A 14,749-nucleotide genomic window follows, 5' to 3' on the forward strand; every position below is an offset into this window, starting at 1 on the left:
TTAACTTGCTCTTTTTATAGTCCTGGAGAATTAACATTTATCTTAGGGCAGCACAAGAATTTGGCATTTGTATGAAGTGAACTGATTCTCCACCCTTTCTCTTTCTTTATACTTAACAAAAACTGAACTCTTTGATAGACTCATCAACAGAATATATTTGTGGGCTTTGAAGTGTAAATTGTGAATTTGTGTGTCTCAACATGACTTTGGGGCGCCGTGTGTGAGCACATGCATGTCTGTGTCCTGGATTAGTTACAGTCTAATTAAAATTGTTCCTGAAAACTGCATACTTCCAGGTATAGGTAGACACATAAAAGCAGCTTGATTTTTTTTTTTTTCATGAGTTCTGAACTCTTATAGTTCTTGTAGGATTAAAGAGAAATCAAGGAAATTCAGCAACTCTAGATCTTGTTGCATGTTCACATGCCAAAATAATTCTTTAGATGCTCATCTGTAAATGATCAGTTTTCCTAGTGTTGGCTAATTTTTCAGCTGCTTTAAGGTGCTTCTCAGTCCTATGGTGGAGCTTGGAAGGAAAGGCAATTCTAATTTGCCTTCCTCTCCCCCAACAGATTCAGGTTCATTTGGCTGAGAAATGACACAGTCTGGGGTAATTTAGCAGCCCCTTTGGACTGGCCTCTCCTTGCTGCTTTGGAAGTCCTTTATAGAGATTTTTGGCAGCTGATGCTGTCAACCGCTGCCCCATTGGGACTGTTTTGCTTGGCCATATTAGTACAGCTGTAACAGGTCCTTTGGTTTCCAAAAATGGTTGGGCTTTTACCATGCCCCATCCAAATGCAGTGCACATATTAATGCAAATTAAGGATCATTATAAAATCAATTGCCTTTTCTTCACTGATTTTGGCTCAGAAGCAGCCAATTTAATACTGACATCCAGGCAAGTGGGTAAGGAATGAACTGGTTGATGACTTTGGTTTCCCAAAGGCTTTATGTACTTGACATTTTGATGTCTGCTTGATTTAAACATTTACCCCAGCTTTGAAATGTTAGGTGAACAAAGATTTCCAAACTATCTTCCGTCTTTCAAGAGCAAAATCCACGGTTATCTGTCTTCTCCCTTTCCCTCTAGTTGTCCAGAAAACCTCATTTTAATTCTCTAACAGCATAAAATGGACTGCCAAGTTTTCCTTTTTTCACTTTTGTGTCTTTCCCTGGGGCTTGCTGAACAAGGTTAGTACCCCAAAATGAAGTTTTATTGCAGGGTCTCATTTCACTTAAAATCAATGTAGAATTTAGAAATTTAGCTGCTTCTGCACACAGCTTGTAAAAGGCCACTTACAAAATGGCTTTCAAAGATTTATGAAGACTTGCATGGTACAGAGGCTGAAAGGAAGTTTAATTACATTCAGCTCTTGGTCATTTCTGTGTCTGAAGATGTGCCCATGTACTGTCATCTCAAAAACCATCTAAGAAAATAAAATTGATCAGTGAGCCTTCTGGCTAAAAGGAAAATGAGTGCTTTGTCATCTGCCTGTGGAGCCTGTGTGCTCAATCACTGCCATCTCCCTGGTGCTCGCCCCTGACTCTCCATCACTGAGATTTGTCCAAAGTTTTAATCAAACATTATTTTATACTGAGGCCTTCTCTGTAAATAATAGAACCCTTTTCTTGACATACTCACATGTACTTCACCGTTCTATAAGGAAATAATTTAATCTAGTCCATGCAAACGTTTTGCTTTGGAGACAGTCAAATGTACATCTTGTTTTGTATTGGTTTGGGGAGAGTACTAAGATAAAAACTTGGCAAGTTGCTGTCACCTAATGAATGACATCTCTTCTTACAAAGCTCTGATTAAAACCAGCAAATAATATGGGAGCATCTTATTTACTTACGGAGGAAACTTGGTTCTAAGAGTGGGTATGTGTAGGTGCCTTCAAGTACGGTAATTCACTGGCTAATAATTCCAGAAGCCATAAATCTCTCTGTTGGAGGTTTTGTGAACAGCAGTGCTGAAAAATCGGGGAGTACTGCTGAGATGATAGTCTGAATGATGATTGAGTTTTCCTGGAGAGCCTTTATCTGTGCTTAAAATTGTAGGTAATGTTTTTAAATTAAACCATAATAGAAGTTCATTGAGCCTACAGAGTGGTTTGTGTGTCCCCTCTTTAAGTGGTTTATCATTTTCTGTAGAATTACTCTCGGTCTTTGCATCCAAGACAAATGTTTGCGTTGCTGTCAAAACAGGGCATTTTACCTTATTCTGAGCTGAAGGATCCAGAGGACTGAAGCAGCAACAGGATGGGAGGAAGGTTCTCCCTCTAATTCCCTGTGCTGGGAGGCTCATGTGCTTCCTGATGACCCTCCTGGGCAAGGGCAGCTCCTAGGAGGAGGTGGGGTTCTTGGAGAGGGAGGTTTAACAGAGAGTTTGCTGAGGTTTTATGCGCATGGCAATGTCACTTTGGCAATGTAGTAGACCCTGACAGTAGGGTTCATGTGTTGACTCCACAGCACCGTCTGGAGCTGGATAAGCTAAAAACACTCCAGAACACATCTTGCAGACTTTTTAGGAGATTCCCTATCAGTTGATGAACAAAGTTTGCATTCAAGTTGTACCCATATATTGTAATCAAGGTTTTGTGTAGGGACCTATATAGAAAAGAGGTACTTCTTCCTTTTGAAACTTTAGCATGTTTTTTAAGGTTGTAACCCCATATAAAGTTGTATTTCGCTACATCAGTAGGTTTTTTCAGTTGCTAGGGATTAGCCTTTATCAATGAAATAAAGTGCAAAGTCCAGTGTCTTCATTTAAAAGACAGCAGTGGTTGACTCTGGGAGCAGATCTTGCTCTGACTGTACTCTGATCTCTTAAGATGAAGGATAGATCTTGAAATTAAAACTTTAAGTATTTCTTCTGTTCAAAAAAAAAAAAGGTTGAAAATGGCTAATTGCAAGAAACTCATTTGAGAAATATTGTTAGAGGAAGAGAATGGTAGTGATTAACTAGAAGTTAAATTTTGGGCACATATACCAGTGTGATGTCGATTCTTTTCTAAAATGTTACATTAAAAAAGGAAAAAGGATTTTATTTTTCTGTGGCAGATCTGTGGGTGTCACACAGGGGGTTTGGGCAGTTGTGCTCCCAAAGACAGTGACAGATACGTGACCTGGCAACTCCAAGTTTTCTACTTCTAGCAGAAAATTTCAAAAATGAGAACTTGTGGGATTTTCTTAGTATTAAAATCCCAGATAAACATGATACACTGAACTTTTTTATGTGTATGAACAAAGAATTGCATTCCCGAGGTGCTGTGGTTGTGGTATGATGATCCATCCCTTTGTGTGCTGGATAATTTTGAGCCCTCTGTACTGGACTTGAGGTTCTGTGAAGCCATTGAGAAAAATATGCCATCAAGGAGAAAAATCAGAGTTTTTTATGATTCCTTCATGAGTTGCTATTTAGTTCATGCCATACTGAAATAAATGTACATGTAATTACCCATGAGTATTTTCTCTTTTACAGCTGCTTATGTACTTGGGTGTGTTTTTCTAAGGAAATCTGTAGTTGATTAAAATTACTGTGAGTTTTCTTCAGATAATTGGTACCAAATGAACCTGTGCACCATGTGTGTATGCATATGTGCAAATACATAAAATTATGCATATATATATGCACATAGGTGCATATGTATGCACAGATAATGGGAAATATCTTTCACTTAGCAATTAATTTAATATTCTTCAATCTGTGTGGTATCTTAGAGGTCATTCTGCACCACAATGTTTTGTATTTTCCTCTGCATTGGTGCTATACAAACCTATAAAAATGCTAATTGTCCCCAGGAAGATGTAGACTGTTATAAGTGTGTATGGGATTGTTTTTAAGGCAAGTGATATAGAAGGAGGTGTTATTTCAGGTTTATAATTTGAATGCGTACATAATTTGAATGAATACAACTTTGACAGTTTATTAGTTAGAAAAGAAGAAAAAAGACAGTGCTGTGTTGTTCTTCAGCAAATTGATTGCCAGGAGCATGTTATTGACTTTGGCGATAATATCATTATGTATTTTACAGTGGTAAAATCAAGAAATTTAGATTATGCTCTGAGGGCTTCACACATTTAAATAAAGGATATAGCCATTTCTGGGGTTATTGGCTTAGATTAGCAGGTGCTATGAAGAATGTTTAGTGTGTTACGAGGACAGAAAGAGCAACAGTGTTTTTATTGCTGCGATGCTTTGCTTTATTTTCTTTTTCTATTTAAGAAAGATGCTCACTTACAGATCCCCTGGGAGGATGAAAAGCGTTTGCTCTAAATGTTAACATATTAATACAGTGTTATCTCAGTGTTCTGTTGGGTTAAGAGCCAAAATCAGGTGTAATCCTTGACTTGTACCAAGAGTGAGGATAAGTCTTCTTGAAACATTCACGAAAATACACAGTGCCTGGAAAGCAGACCTTAAATGAGCTGCAGGCTGCAAAATTAAGAGCACTGTGGGGAGCGAGATAACTTAATTCGGACACAGCTCTCCCTCTTGCCGTCAAAGGCAGGGTGTGGTACTGCCTTGGGTGCAGCTTCCCAAGGAGCCCTAGTCCCTGCTGCTGCTGGGTACGGCCCTGGGAGCATCTGCCTCTATCACTCAGCTCAGGCTGTGGATCTTCCTCAGTAGCTTATTTCCCTCTTGGACTGTTTGCCAGTCACCTCTTGGGATTGACTGGACTTGGAGTTGAGTACTTGGGGGTTTGGGTTCGGGGCTGTCTCTAGCTTGCCTGAGGGACTCTTGGTTTAATTAAGGTATATTGCCTTGAATAAAAATGATTGATTGCATTACAAACCTTGTTTATTACTTCTGCAGTAGCTTTAGGGAGATGGATAAAGTACCTTAACACTGATCATGCTGATATCTCTGCTTTAGATGCGAGCTCAGAAGCACTTTGCATCACCCAGCTCTGGGGATTTGTTGCTCTCTAAAAGACCGTGAAACTCCAAGTGCAGTGTCACAACTCAGCAGCAAAGATCATGTTGTCCTACTCATGCAGGAGCAGGGGGTCCAGCTGGAATACATATGGCTTAAGGGTGTGTGGTGACATCTACATTAGTAGATAATAATAAAATAATTAACATTTATATTTTAAGGGCCTCTGAGGATTATACACTGCAAACAAAACTTTTCTTGCCTGGGTCAAGAGCGGCACATTTTCTAATTAAAAGTGATCCCCTTCCTAAACTGAGTTTGTGTGACCTTTTTAGGGGGATTTTGGCTTCCTCGGAAGGTGGAAGCTGTGAAGGAGCAAAGATTGACTCCACTTATTACATGGAAGGAAAGAGGAGGCGCTTTCTTGGGTGGGTTCCTGGCACAGCAAGCTCTCTAGCTTAGTGGTTTAATATTATCATTTACCCTCCCCCAAAACTTAAGAATTACAGCCTTGTAATTCAGATATCTCTGATTTATGAAGTTTCAAATACAGAAAGAACCTTGTTCAAGAACTGTCATTAAAAGAAAAACCTTTTTCTTTTTTGATGATGAGGTGCTTATGAGAGTCTGGACTATCTGCTTACTAAGTGTCTGGTGTGCAAACGAAGTATTGGCCCACATGAATCTCACACCTCATGGGTGCTGTAAAATCATCTGTACTGACAGCATCATACAGTAATTTCCTATGCAGGTAGAAAGTTTTCCAGTGCTGATTACAGCACCAAAATTTGGGAATATGGCGTGAATACGGATGGGAGGAGATCTGGGTATGTGTGAGAAATGGTGACTGTTGCAGATGGCTGATGTACAATATAGGGCAGTGTGCGTGTGCATGCTCTGTGCCTTGCATGGGACATATGCTCTAGGGTTTTACGGATGAGTTTGTACTCTCTAGTAATTTGCAGCTTCCACCGCAGTTTCAAATATCTACATCATTTTCAGGTTGATGATTTTTCCCAGTCATTTATCCCAAAAGCACTTTATCCTACTTAATCTGGGTCATAATTGACATGGGACTCGTGCGTAAGCAGAACACAACCATGAGGTGTGTTTGAATGGGCTGTTAATGTCAGGGATTTAGTTACGTGCAGTAAAACAGATCAGAGGTTGGAATAAGTATAAATGTTCAAATAACTGATGAATGCAGGGTCACAGTCACGACTTGGACTCAGAAGACACTTTGAACACTTACATACTCATGCTATTAGCTCACAGCTGCCTTTGGCCCTAAGGAAGACATAAAGTTGGAAAGTTTTGGTAAGGAAGCTGTTGGAATTGGATTTATTTATTGCAAATCAACAGGATACCTTTGTGAGTATAAAAGACATATGGGAAAGTCCGCTGTTATCACTGCACTTTGTTGTGTCTCCAGATGTTTTCCCTCCTGCCCCGCTCCGGAGGCTGAAAGTGGAAAATGTTTTTTCGTTGTTTTTAGCTGGTGGTGCCAACATCTGCCTTGACGTTTCCCTGGGGAATGTTATTAGCACTGCTGAGAGTTTCTGATGCATCATTTGTGTCTCATTTGCCTTTTTTTTTTTAATTTTTAATACAATATAATTTAAGAGTATGAAGTTTGAACCCTGTTCAATTCTTTTGAGGGAGCAGGGGTGAGAACAGATCAAGGGGAACAGTTGGGTGGCTGCTGAAGTATCACAGCAGCACTTAGCAGCTGCCTTATTTTTAAGGGGCTATGATTGAGGCATAAAACATTGCTCTGAGCTGATATTTTTCTTTGAAAGAAATAGTATTTGCGAGCTCAAACATACTTAAAGATCTGAAAATGCTTAATATAGCTTCATTTTTTAATATACATTTAATCCATCATTAGCTCACAGCATGGACAGTGCTCTACTCTGGGGGGAGAAGAACCAAATGAGTATCTTCATTTGGAAGTACTCTTTGCTGGTCGTATATACTCATAATGATATTGTAAAAATTTCAGTTCCATAGTTTTGAACCTAAAGTTTATTCATCCAGTTGATGGGTGTGTAAATTAGCAAGTTGACCCAAGTTTGACTGCTGAGGAAGGTACTTCTAATAGAAATGCCAGACAAAATAACATTTTCCCCCAAAGCTTCTGTACTTCTGCTTATCAAAAAACAGATGCACAGTAGCAGATTTTATTAATTTTTCAGTGCTTAAATCTGACCTTTTAAATAGGAATGAACTTTGGAGAAAATTTGGGCCAGAATTCTCAAATGTAGGTGTCTAAAACTAGGCTCTGACCTGTGGTTGATTTATAGAAGTTCTTGGTTCATTCTTTTACACTAACTGGAATGATGGGGCAGAATCTGTGACTAGAGCTCTTAGGTGGTAATGGTGTAAATTTTAGCAATGTCAGATCATGTTGTTTTGGAGGAATTAGTTGGGTCCAAGAAACTACAAATTCTTTAAAGATCTTACAGTTTTGCTTGCTGATTTGTACCTTTAATGTTGTTTGTTTGGTTCCCTGTTTGGTTGCAATTATTTACAGCTCACTGCTGGTTTTTTGAGGTCCTAGCAAGAAATTCCACAGACAGCTGCAAAATATATTTTTAATCAATTTTTGGAAGATTCATTCCCTAACTAACATATTTCTTCCAGCTAAGACACAGTAAAAACTGTTCTGCAGATACTTGGGGAGGGGGGGAAAGTCTTCCTGACAAAGATGTCCCTTTTGTGAATTGCTGTGGTGTCACGGTCTTGTGGTTCAGGCCAGTCTGAGCATTGTAATTTAGGTACATTGGGTGGTGTGATTTAACCCCAGCTGACAACTGAATACTGGCCAGCCACTCAGTTCTCTCCCAGCAGAATGAGGGGAAGAGAACTGGAAGGGTAAAAGTGAGAGAACTCGTGGGTTGAGGTAAGGATAGCTTAATAGTTGAAATGGTGTTGTTGTTATTTTTATTTTTATTATTATTATTTTGGTAATGGGAAGAAAAATAGTGGAAAAAGAGAAATAAAGCACAAGAAAGACAGGTGATGCCAATGAAAACCAGTTGCTCACCACCAACCAGTGTGCAGCCAGTCACAGAATCATAGAATTATTTGGGTTGTAAAATACCTGTAAGGTCATTGAGTCCAACCATTCCCTCAGCACTGCCAAGCCCACCACTAAACCATGTCCCCAAGTACCACATCCACATATCTTTTAAATCCCTCCAGGGATGGTGACTCCAGCAGTTCCCTGGGCAGCCTGCTCAGCACTATTTCCAGCACAGATCCAAAACACAGCCCCATACGAGCTCCTATGAAGAAAACCAGCACAATTGGCCTTATCCATTCAGTGCTCTCTTACCCCCAATTGTTTTTTTATTAAGAAACATATTTGCCTTTTTTTTAAGCTTCTCAGGGTGAGCCTGCAAGAGCAGCCTTTGCTAGTTCTGGTTTTTTTTGTGTATGCCTATAAGCAAAAAGAATAGAACAAGGAGACAGTATTTCTTGTGGGGGTTCTAAAGCAGCAATATTCTGTAGGCAAATAATATAATTTGGTTATCCATCTTTCAAATGTTAATGGTCTAAATATGGTTGATACAATTAGATAAGTCAGTATACAAGGAAATAGTAGCATGTTTCTGTTGGAGTTTTGTCTGCAAAATGTAGAATTCTCATGTGTATTGGGATTAAAACAACTCGTACAGATCACAAGTTTTCAGATCCATGAGCTCTGATTCAGGTTTATCTCTTACTTCTGCAAACCTAATTTGTGTGCAAATTTTGTGCAGAAGATTTTGTATGGCAACAATTCCACTGTGAATTCATTTGAGGCAGTGAGGCCAAAGGGGTTTATTGAACTAGTACTTTCCTTCTAATTTTATTGAAATGTTTGCGTGTTTCGGTGTTGATATAGGAGTTAGATCTAATTTACCACTTAATTGTGTTTATTCATTTATTTTCCTTTGCACTCATGTAAATTGCCTTGTTTCCCTTTTGTCTTTTCAGGTCAGGATCGCAGCGAAGCCACTTTAATAAAGAGGTTTAAAGGTGACGGTGTCCGATACAAAGCAAAACTGATTGGGATAGATGAGGTTTCTGCAGCACGAGGAGACAAGTTATGCCAAGACTCCATGATGAAGCTCAAGGTACAGTGAAATTTGTAATACTTAATATTATGGAGTCAAAGGGAGCAAATTTCAGCTTGAACTTTTACTCATTCTCCTTTCGTGACACTGAGTCTTGGTCTGGTTAATTATGTATTGAAATCAGTCAATTTTACATGAACTCCTGGCTGGTATTGCTTATCCTGGTTTAATTTTCATACATTATCTCTGAGTTCAGTAGTTATTCATGATTGACACCACTGCAATTTGTCCACAAATTATAAACAACACATCTGCAAATTGAATAATTTTATTATGCAAAAGGGGAAGTAAAGCACTGTGGAGAGAAATGGTGTATCAGAATATTTTCTATGACATTGCTAATCAACTACAGCCCTGCCTGTGGCCGTTACCTCCTATGGGGACGGGCAGGAGGGTGTTAGTGACAGTGTTGGGTGTAGGTAGCCAGATATAAAGGGGACGTGTGTCCTCACTGGAAGGAGAATGCCTTGCACCTATAATGGCAGGACTCATGGTTACAAAATCAGGAGGCAGTGCACTGGGAGGATGCAGCATGAGATGATAAAGAGAAGTCCCCAGAGTTTTGGGGAAGAAAATGAGCAGTGGCAAGGGCAGATTTGAGTAGAGTGTGAACTTGGAGAGTAGACAGAGTCTGAAAGCACCAGTGGTATCAGAGCGATGATGGACATCTCTCTGGCTGAGACTTTTCTCACACCCCTCAAAGAGCATGAAACCTGTTTATAGGAAACATCCTTTCCCTCACCCTGGGACATGTGGAAGAGCTTGTGTTGTTGGGAAGGAGGGATAGGTTGTGTTTTCCTGCAGTGCAGTGTCGGCTGTTGACTTGCCATCTGCATTGTAGGTTACAAGCTACTTCTAGGAGTAAACCCTTTGCAGTTTTTTCCCTTTTTTTCATTTCCAGCCAGTCCTCTCCCCGCCACTCTGCCAAGAGAGCTGATGGATTTCTATTGCTGATTTTTTCAGGAGGAGAAATCACTAAATGGTGTCTTGTTCACTACCAACCTGCAGAGTTCCAGTCCCAACTATCAGGGAGGAATAAGTTATTCATTAAGAAACAGCATGGGGTGACATCCCTCCTATGGTTCAACAATCTAAAAGCAAGATCTGGTAGATAATTTACAAATCAGTTTTATGGAAAGCAAAAACTAATCTGCTCTAAAAGGTGTTCTGTTGATATGTCACACTGGCCACAATATTCCTACCTGATTTAAATGTGTGCTGGATATTTCTCACTGTTTCATAGTTTTTAGAAGGAATTGGGGAGAGTTGCTACTGTTCTGCTGCACAAGCTTTTTTGTCTCTCTCCTCCATGGATTACCATTTCCACATCTCCCAGATGCCTGATAACCTGTTTGCGTGGTGGGAATATTAATCTAAACAGTCCTGGGAAATTACTAAAGCTGTTAAGGATAGGGAGCACTAGAAATTCACATTTGGTGGCATAACATGAAGTTTTGGGCTCTGGAAATCCAGTGTCCTACAACATGGGTTTTAAGGCCACCCATAAAGTTTTGGGGTGACTTTTGATACCATGTCTGTGTAATGACAACAATGATCTCATGAAGGTCTTAGAACTTAAGTTAGTGGTTCTTAAAATATGTTGAAATTTCAGATAGCCAGATAAAGGCTAAATATTTTCATTTATTTAGGAGTGCAATTGATTGCATTTGGTCTTAGTACGGTGTTGTTGGTCAGGACAGACTCCTGAGAAGGTGGAGATAGAAGCTGCTATTATAGTTACACTGAGGTAGAGTGGTGCATGAGATGATATCAGCAAGTTCACTTAGAAAGTAAAAGTCTGAGTTTACAGCACAGGTGTAGTTATATTTTGAGAAGAATGTTTTTCTTCTATAAAAAGCTCAGTTTGCTTATTCCAAATAAATGTGCCCATGAAGTAAGCTGAAGTTTGTTGGCATTTTCTTTCCTCTGCTCCCTGTTGGGTTTTTTCCTTTAAAAAGAAAAAAAAAAAGAAAAGAAAACAGAGCAGCTTATAGCTGGGGAAAGTGTGCTAGAGATGACCTTCAGCTTCCATGAAAACAAATTTCATGGAGGATTAGCTAGTGCGGTGGTTGGAGGTGGGAGCACATTCGAAATGCTCTCTTGGTAGCATAAAGAGATCTGATACCTTGAAAAAAGAGAAGAAGCCAGAAGTAACAGGGGGACTGTTCCTGGAAAGCCTTGAAGTTTTCCCAGAAAAGTGGGGAATAGTCCACAAGCAAATCTGTGCTCTGCTGTGGCACCTGAAAGAGTCATGAAACCAACTAAACTGTTCTTTTTTTCCACAGGGAATTGTTGCTGCGGCTCGTTCGAAAGGAGAACATAAACAAAAAGTCTTCTTGACAGTTTCCTTTGGGGGAATCAAAATCTTTGATGAAAAGACAGGGGTAAGTAAAATGATCAGTTGATGAAGCAGAATTGAATCTTTTCATGGATGTTTCTTTAGAAGCATTTCCCGACTGGGCTGTGATATCTCACCAGTGTAAACACACGTGAAGCATCTGAGAAGCTTGATAAAGGGTTATCATCTGTCAGAGCCAGTCATTATGTGACTTGTAGAGTGTAACATGGAGACATGGTTTATTGTAAAGCCATGTCCTGGATATTGCTGCTGAGCCACTTACTGGAGTACACAGATTCTCCTTATGCTCACAGCTCTGAGTCCAGAAGTGGCAAAAAGGGATTTGTTTTCCTTCAGCAGATAAAAAAATCACGTCTTTGAAATGCCAGCCCAGTATTTGCAGAAGACTGCAGGAGTCCATGGGTCACACTGGTATCTGTGCCTATACAGGTTTTCTCATCCATCCTAGGTCCAGCTGCACCCCATCCTCTGGATGCTGCTTAAGACTCCTCAGCAGTACAGGTCAGGTGACTTTTGAGGGTCTCATGACAAGGGATTAGGATTAGAGGTGAGAATTGCCTTGGACTGCGCTCCTTGTGTCAGAGTAAGCTGAGGGGATGAAAACAAGCTGGAACAGGGAGCTGCGGGCAACTCCAGAAGAGTGAAGCTGATCTTCCTCCCCCCCCCCGATGCCTGAGATAGGGAGAGAAAGGGCAGGGCAGTGTGGGCTGGGGAGCAGCATGCACTTAGCTGGGATTGTCCTCAAGATGTCCCAGGGTAGTCGTAAGAATTTCTGTCAGATCCATAATTCCACACGAATGCAGGTGTATGTAGTCACCATAGTGTGATATATCCTATTAACAGCAATGCCATCAGAATCGGAGCTCATGTGTTGTCAGTGGTAGAAAAATTATATATTGTGTGGAATGGGAGGCAAAAGGCACTGGAAGGTTTGAGGTTGCCATGTAAAGCTGCCAAGCAGCACCTTCCCTGGTAACATCTGGTTGAGGAAGTTGCAGAGATTTCCATGTCTTACACAGTTTTTGCCATAGCAATACCCTGTTTGATTTTTTAAATTGCTCCAAAAGAAGAAACCTAAGCAAAACATTATACTACTTAGATATAAAGCAACAACACACAAACTGTTTTAATCATAATTAAGAAGATTTTTACAGCAGTTGAAGCTCTGCCTTGAATTTTAAAAAGCTCTTGATTTAATCTTTTGGAAGATTAACTATTTAACATGATGCCAGAAATAAAACCCTACTGATGATAGATGAAATTATCTTTGCCAGTTAATTTATATTATTAGAAAATCAATGTCGTTGAGCTCACTGATACGTAATACGAGTAGTTAGTAATGAAAAGCTCATTTGGGATGTGTTGTGTACAGCCTGTGTAAAGTATTCATACAAAAGCAGTGTTGCAGAGAACATTGCTGGGGTTACAGAAAATAGAAAATGTCAGAATTAGGACTGTCAGTGAAAATTACACTCAGGCCACAGTTACTTTCCTAAGACTAAAGCCTTTTGTTGGAAAAATAAAAAAGAAGAAAGACTAGTCCTTTTGCCCTTGTCTTTGAATGTTTCTCAAACATTGGATTTCTCTGCATAGAATAAAGAGGGAAAAGGGGATGTGTTTTAGAAACAAAGGTGTGCTTTATTCCAGTTGTCTTTCCTGCAGCATCCTGCATGCTCTCCTGTCTGCAGCTGGTGAGGTGGGGACATGGGAACAGTCTCCTTCATTTCATAACTCTGACACCATGTACTCTAAATCTGACACATCTATATCATCCTTATAGTAAATCTGTCACTCACTCACTGAGGCTTAGAATGAAACCTCTAAATCCACCTTCCAAATGTCTGCCCCTGAGCTGCTGGAGTGATGGACAGGAATATTGAGTTGTCCTTCTTGGAACAGGACTGTGACAAAGGGCTGTGGGGAGCTTTCGACATCAGTTTTTACGTGTTTTGAAAGCAGGAGAATCATGCTTTCCATGCCAGGGTTTTGAAGCAGGAGTGCATGAAATACTCTGCTGGTTTTTCAGAACCACCATCCCTTTGGCTTTTTCCATGGCTTGGGTCTCTCCATGTCCCAAAGTTTCACACTCTCATCCTATTCTTTTCATAGACTGCCTCATCTAGCCTGTCTCTGCTTTGCCACGAGTTGTCATCTCATTCCCATTCCTACTGGGAATCTCAACATCTGAAATATGCAAATTAATGGACAGATCCTGGCAGAGTCTCCAGGCTCTTGGAGCACTGCTGAGGCAAGATTCTTCCCACAGCACAAGAGACAAATATTTAGGGGTGATGCACCATGTCTCATCCATACAGCTATGGCTCATCCTGGTGGAATGCTGAGAGATGTCAGCTGGCAGAGCAGTAAATGAGACCATCTGTGTAGTCTCACCTCGATGTCTCTGTGCTAAAATGACCCCAAAGAAAGCTGCATCACTGCTATGATGAGGAGCCGCCTAGAAGGCAAAATTAGGTGATGCAGAACACTGACAATCCCATCCTTGATTTAGAAAAATCCCACAAGCTGGCAAAACTGGGAATGTACAGTTTCTTGGCCTGGATCTTTTGATGGGAAGGAAGCAAAAGGGGTTGCAAAAAGGTTATGTTTCTCTCACACTGATCTTCTGATATCCATGTTAAACTTTGGAGTTTATAAAGTTTGGAGACTAATGTTTACATTCATACAATAGGGAAAAAAATAGCCCTTAATAGGGAACAGCCAGATAATCCTGCATTTGCTTTCTCCTCCTTTAACAGCCCGCTCTGCCCCCCACATTGCTGTCTCCCTTAGTTGTATTTCCATCCTTTTGGAATTCCCAAAAGGATATTTTGGGCCACAGAGCTCGTTTATTGTTTATTTTTAAAGATTATTTACCTCTTCAGAATGTCCTTTCTTAACTTTTACCATTGGCTATTGCTATCACGTCCGCCACAGTGGCAGTCTGGTGTGATAGAAAAGAGAAAAAATTATTCTGAAAAAATGTGGGCTTCTGTATGTTGAATGTCTTGTAGGCTGCCATTGGATTTTAATTTATCACAATAAAAAAATCAATTTGTAGCTCAAAACTAGCAAATTTTTTTTGAAATTGGCAGTGTCATAGCTGACTTCATACAGATGATTTAGGGGAATTACTCCATAATTCGTTACAGATGAAAGGCTGTAGTTGGGTTACTACTGAAAATGATAAGCAGGGTTTTTTCCCCCTGTACTTTATAGCTCTCTTTAATATGTTCCAGACCTAATATTCATCAAAAAATATTGATTTTAATAATGCTATTATTCCAGCCATCAGGAATTCTGCCCTTTGAGTAAATTTATCCATGAAGGAGACTAGGGTGAAGGTGGAATATCATTTGGAAAGAGTTTATCTCACCAAGAAAAATGCAAGAA

At 40.0% G+C, this 14,749-nt stretch overlaps 1 protein-coding gene across 29 annotated transcripts in view; it reads left to right on the forward strand.

The window, feature by feature from the left end:
- The window catches only part of DAB1 (DAB adaptor protein 1), a 434,139-nt gene that overhangs the window by 364,711 nt on the left and 54,679 nt on the right, over nucleotides 1-14,749 (forward strand). For all 29 annotated transcript variants that reach the window (XM_064665096.1, XM_064665105.1, XM_064665095.1 and 26 more), the window contains 2 exons: nucleotides 8,861-9,000; nucleotides 11,286-11,384. In XM_064665096.1, the coding sequence (XP_064521166.1) occupies nucleotides 8,861-9,000; nucleotides 11,286-11,384 (239 nt within the window). The remainder of the gene's footprint in view (nucleotides 1-8,860; nucleotides 9,001-11,285; nucleotides 11,385-14,749) is intronic.

The sequence above is a fragment of the Pseudopipra pipra genome, chromosome 9 (assembly GCF_036250125.1).
Source record: "Pseudopipra pipra isolate bDixPip1 chromosome 9, bDixPip1.hap1, whole genome shotgun sequence".
NCBI lineage: Eukaryota > Metazoa > Chordata > Aves > Passeriformes > Pipridae > Pseudopipra > Pseudopipra pipra.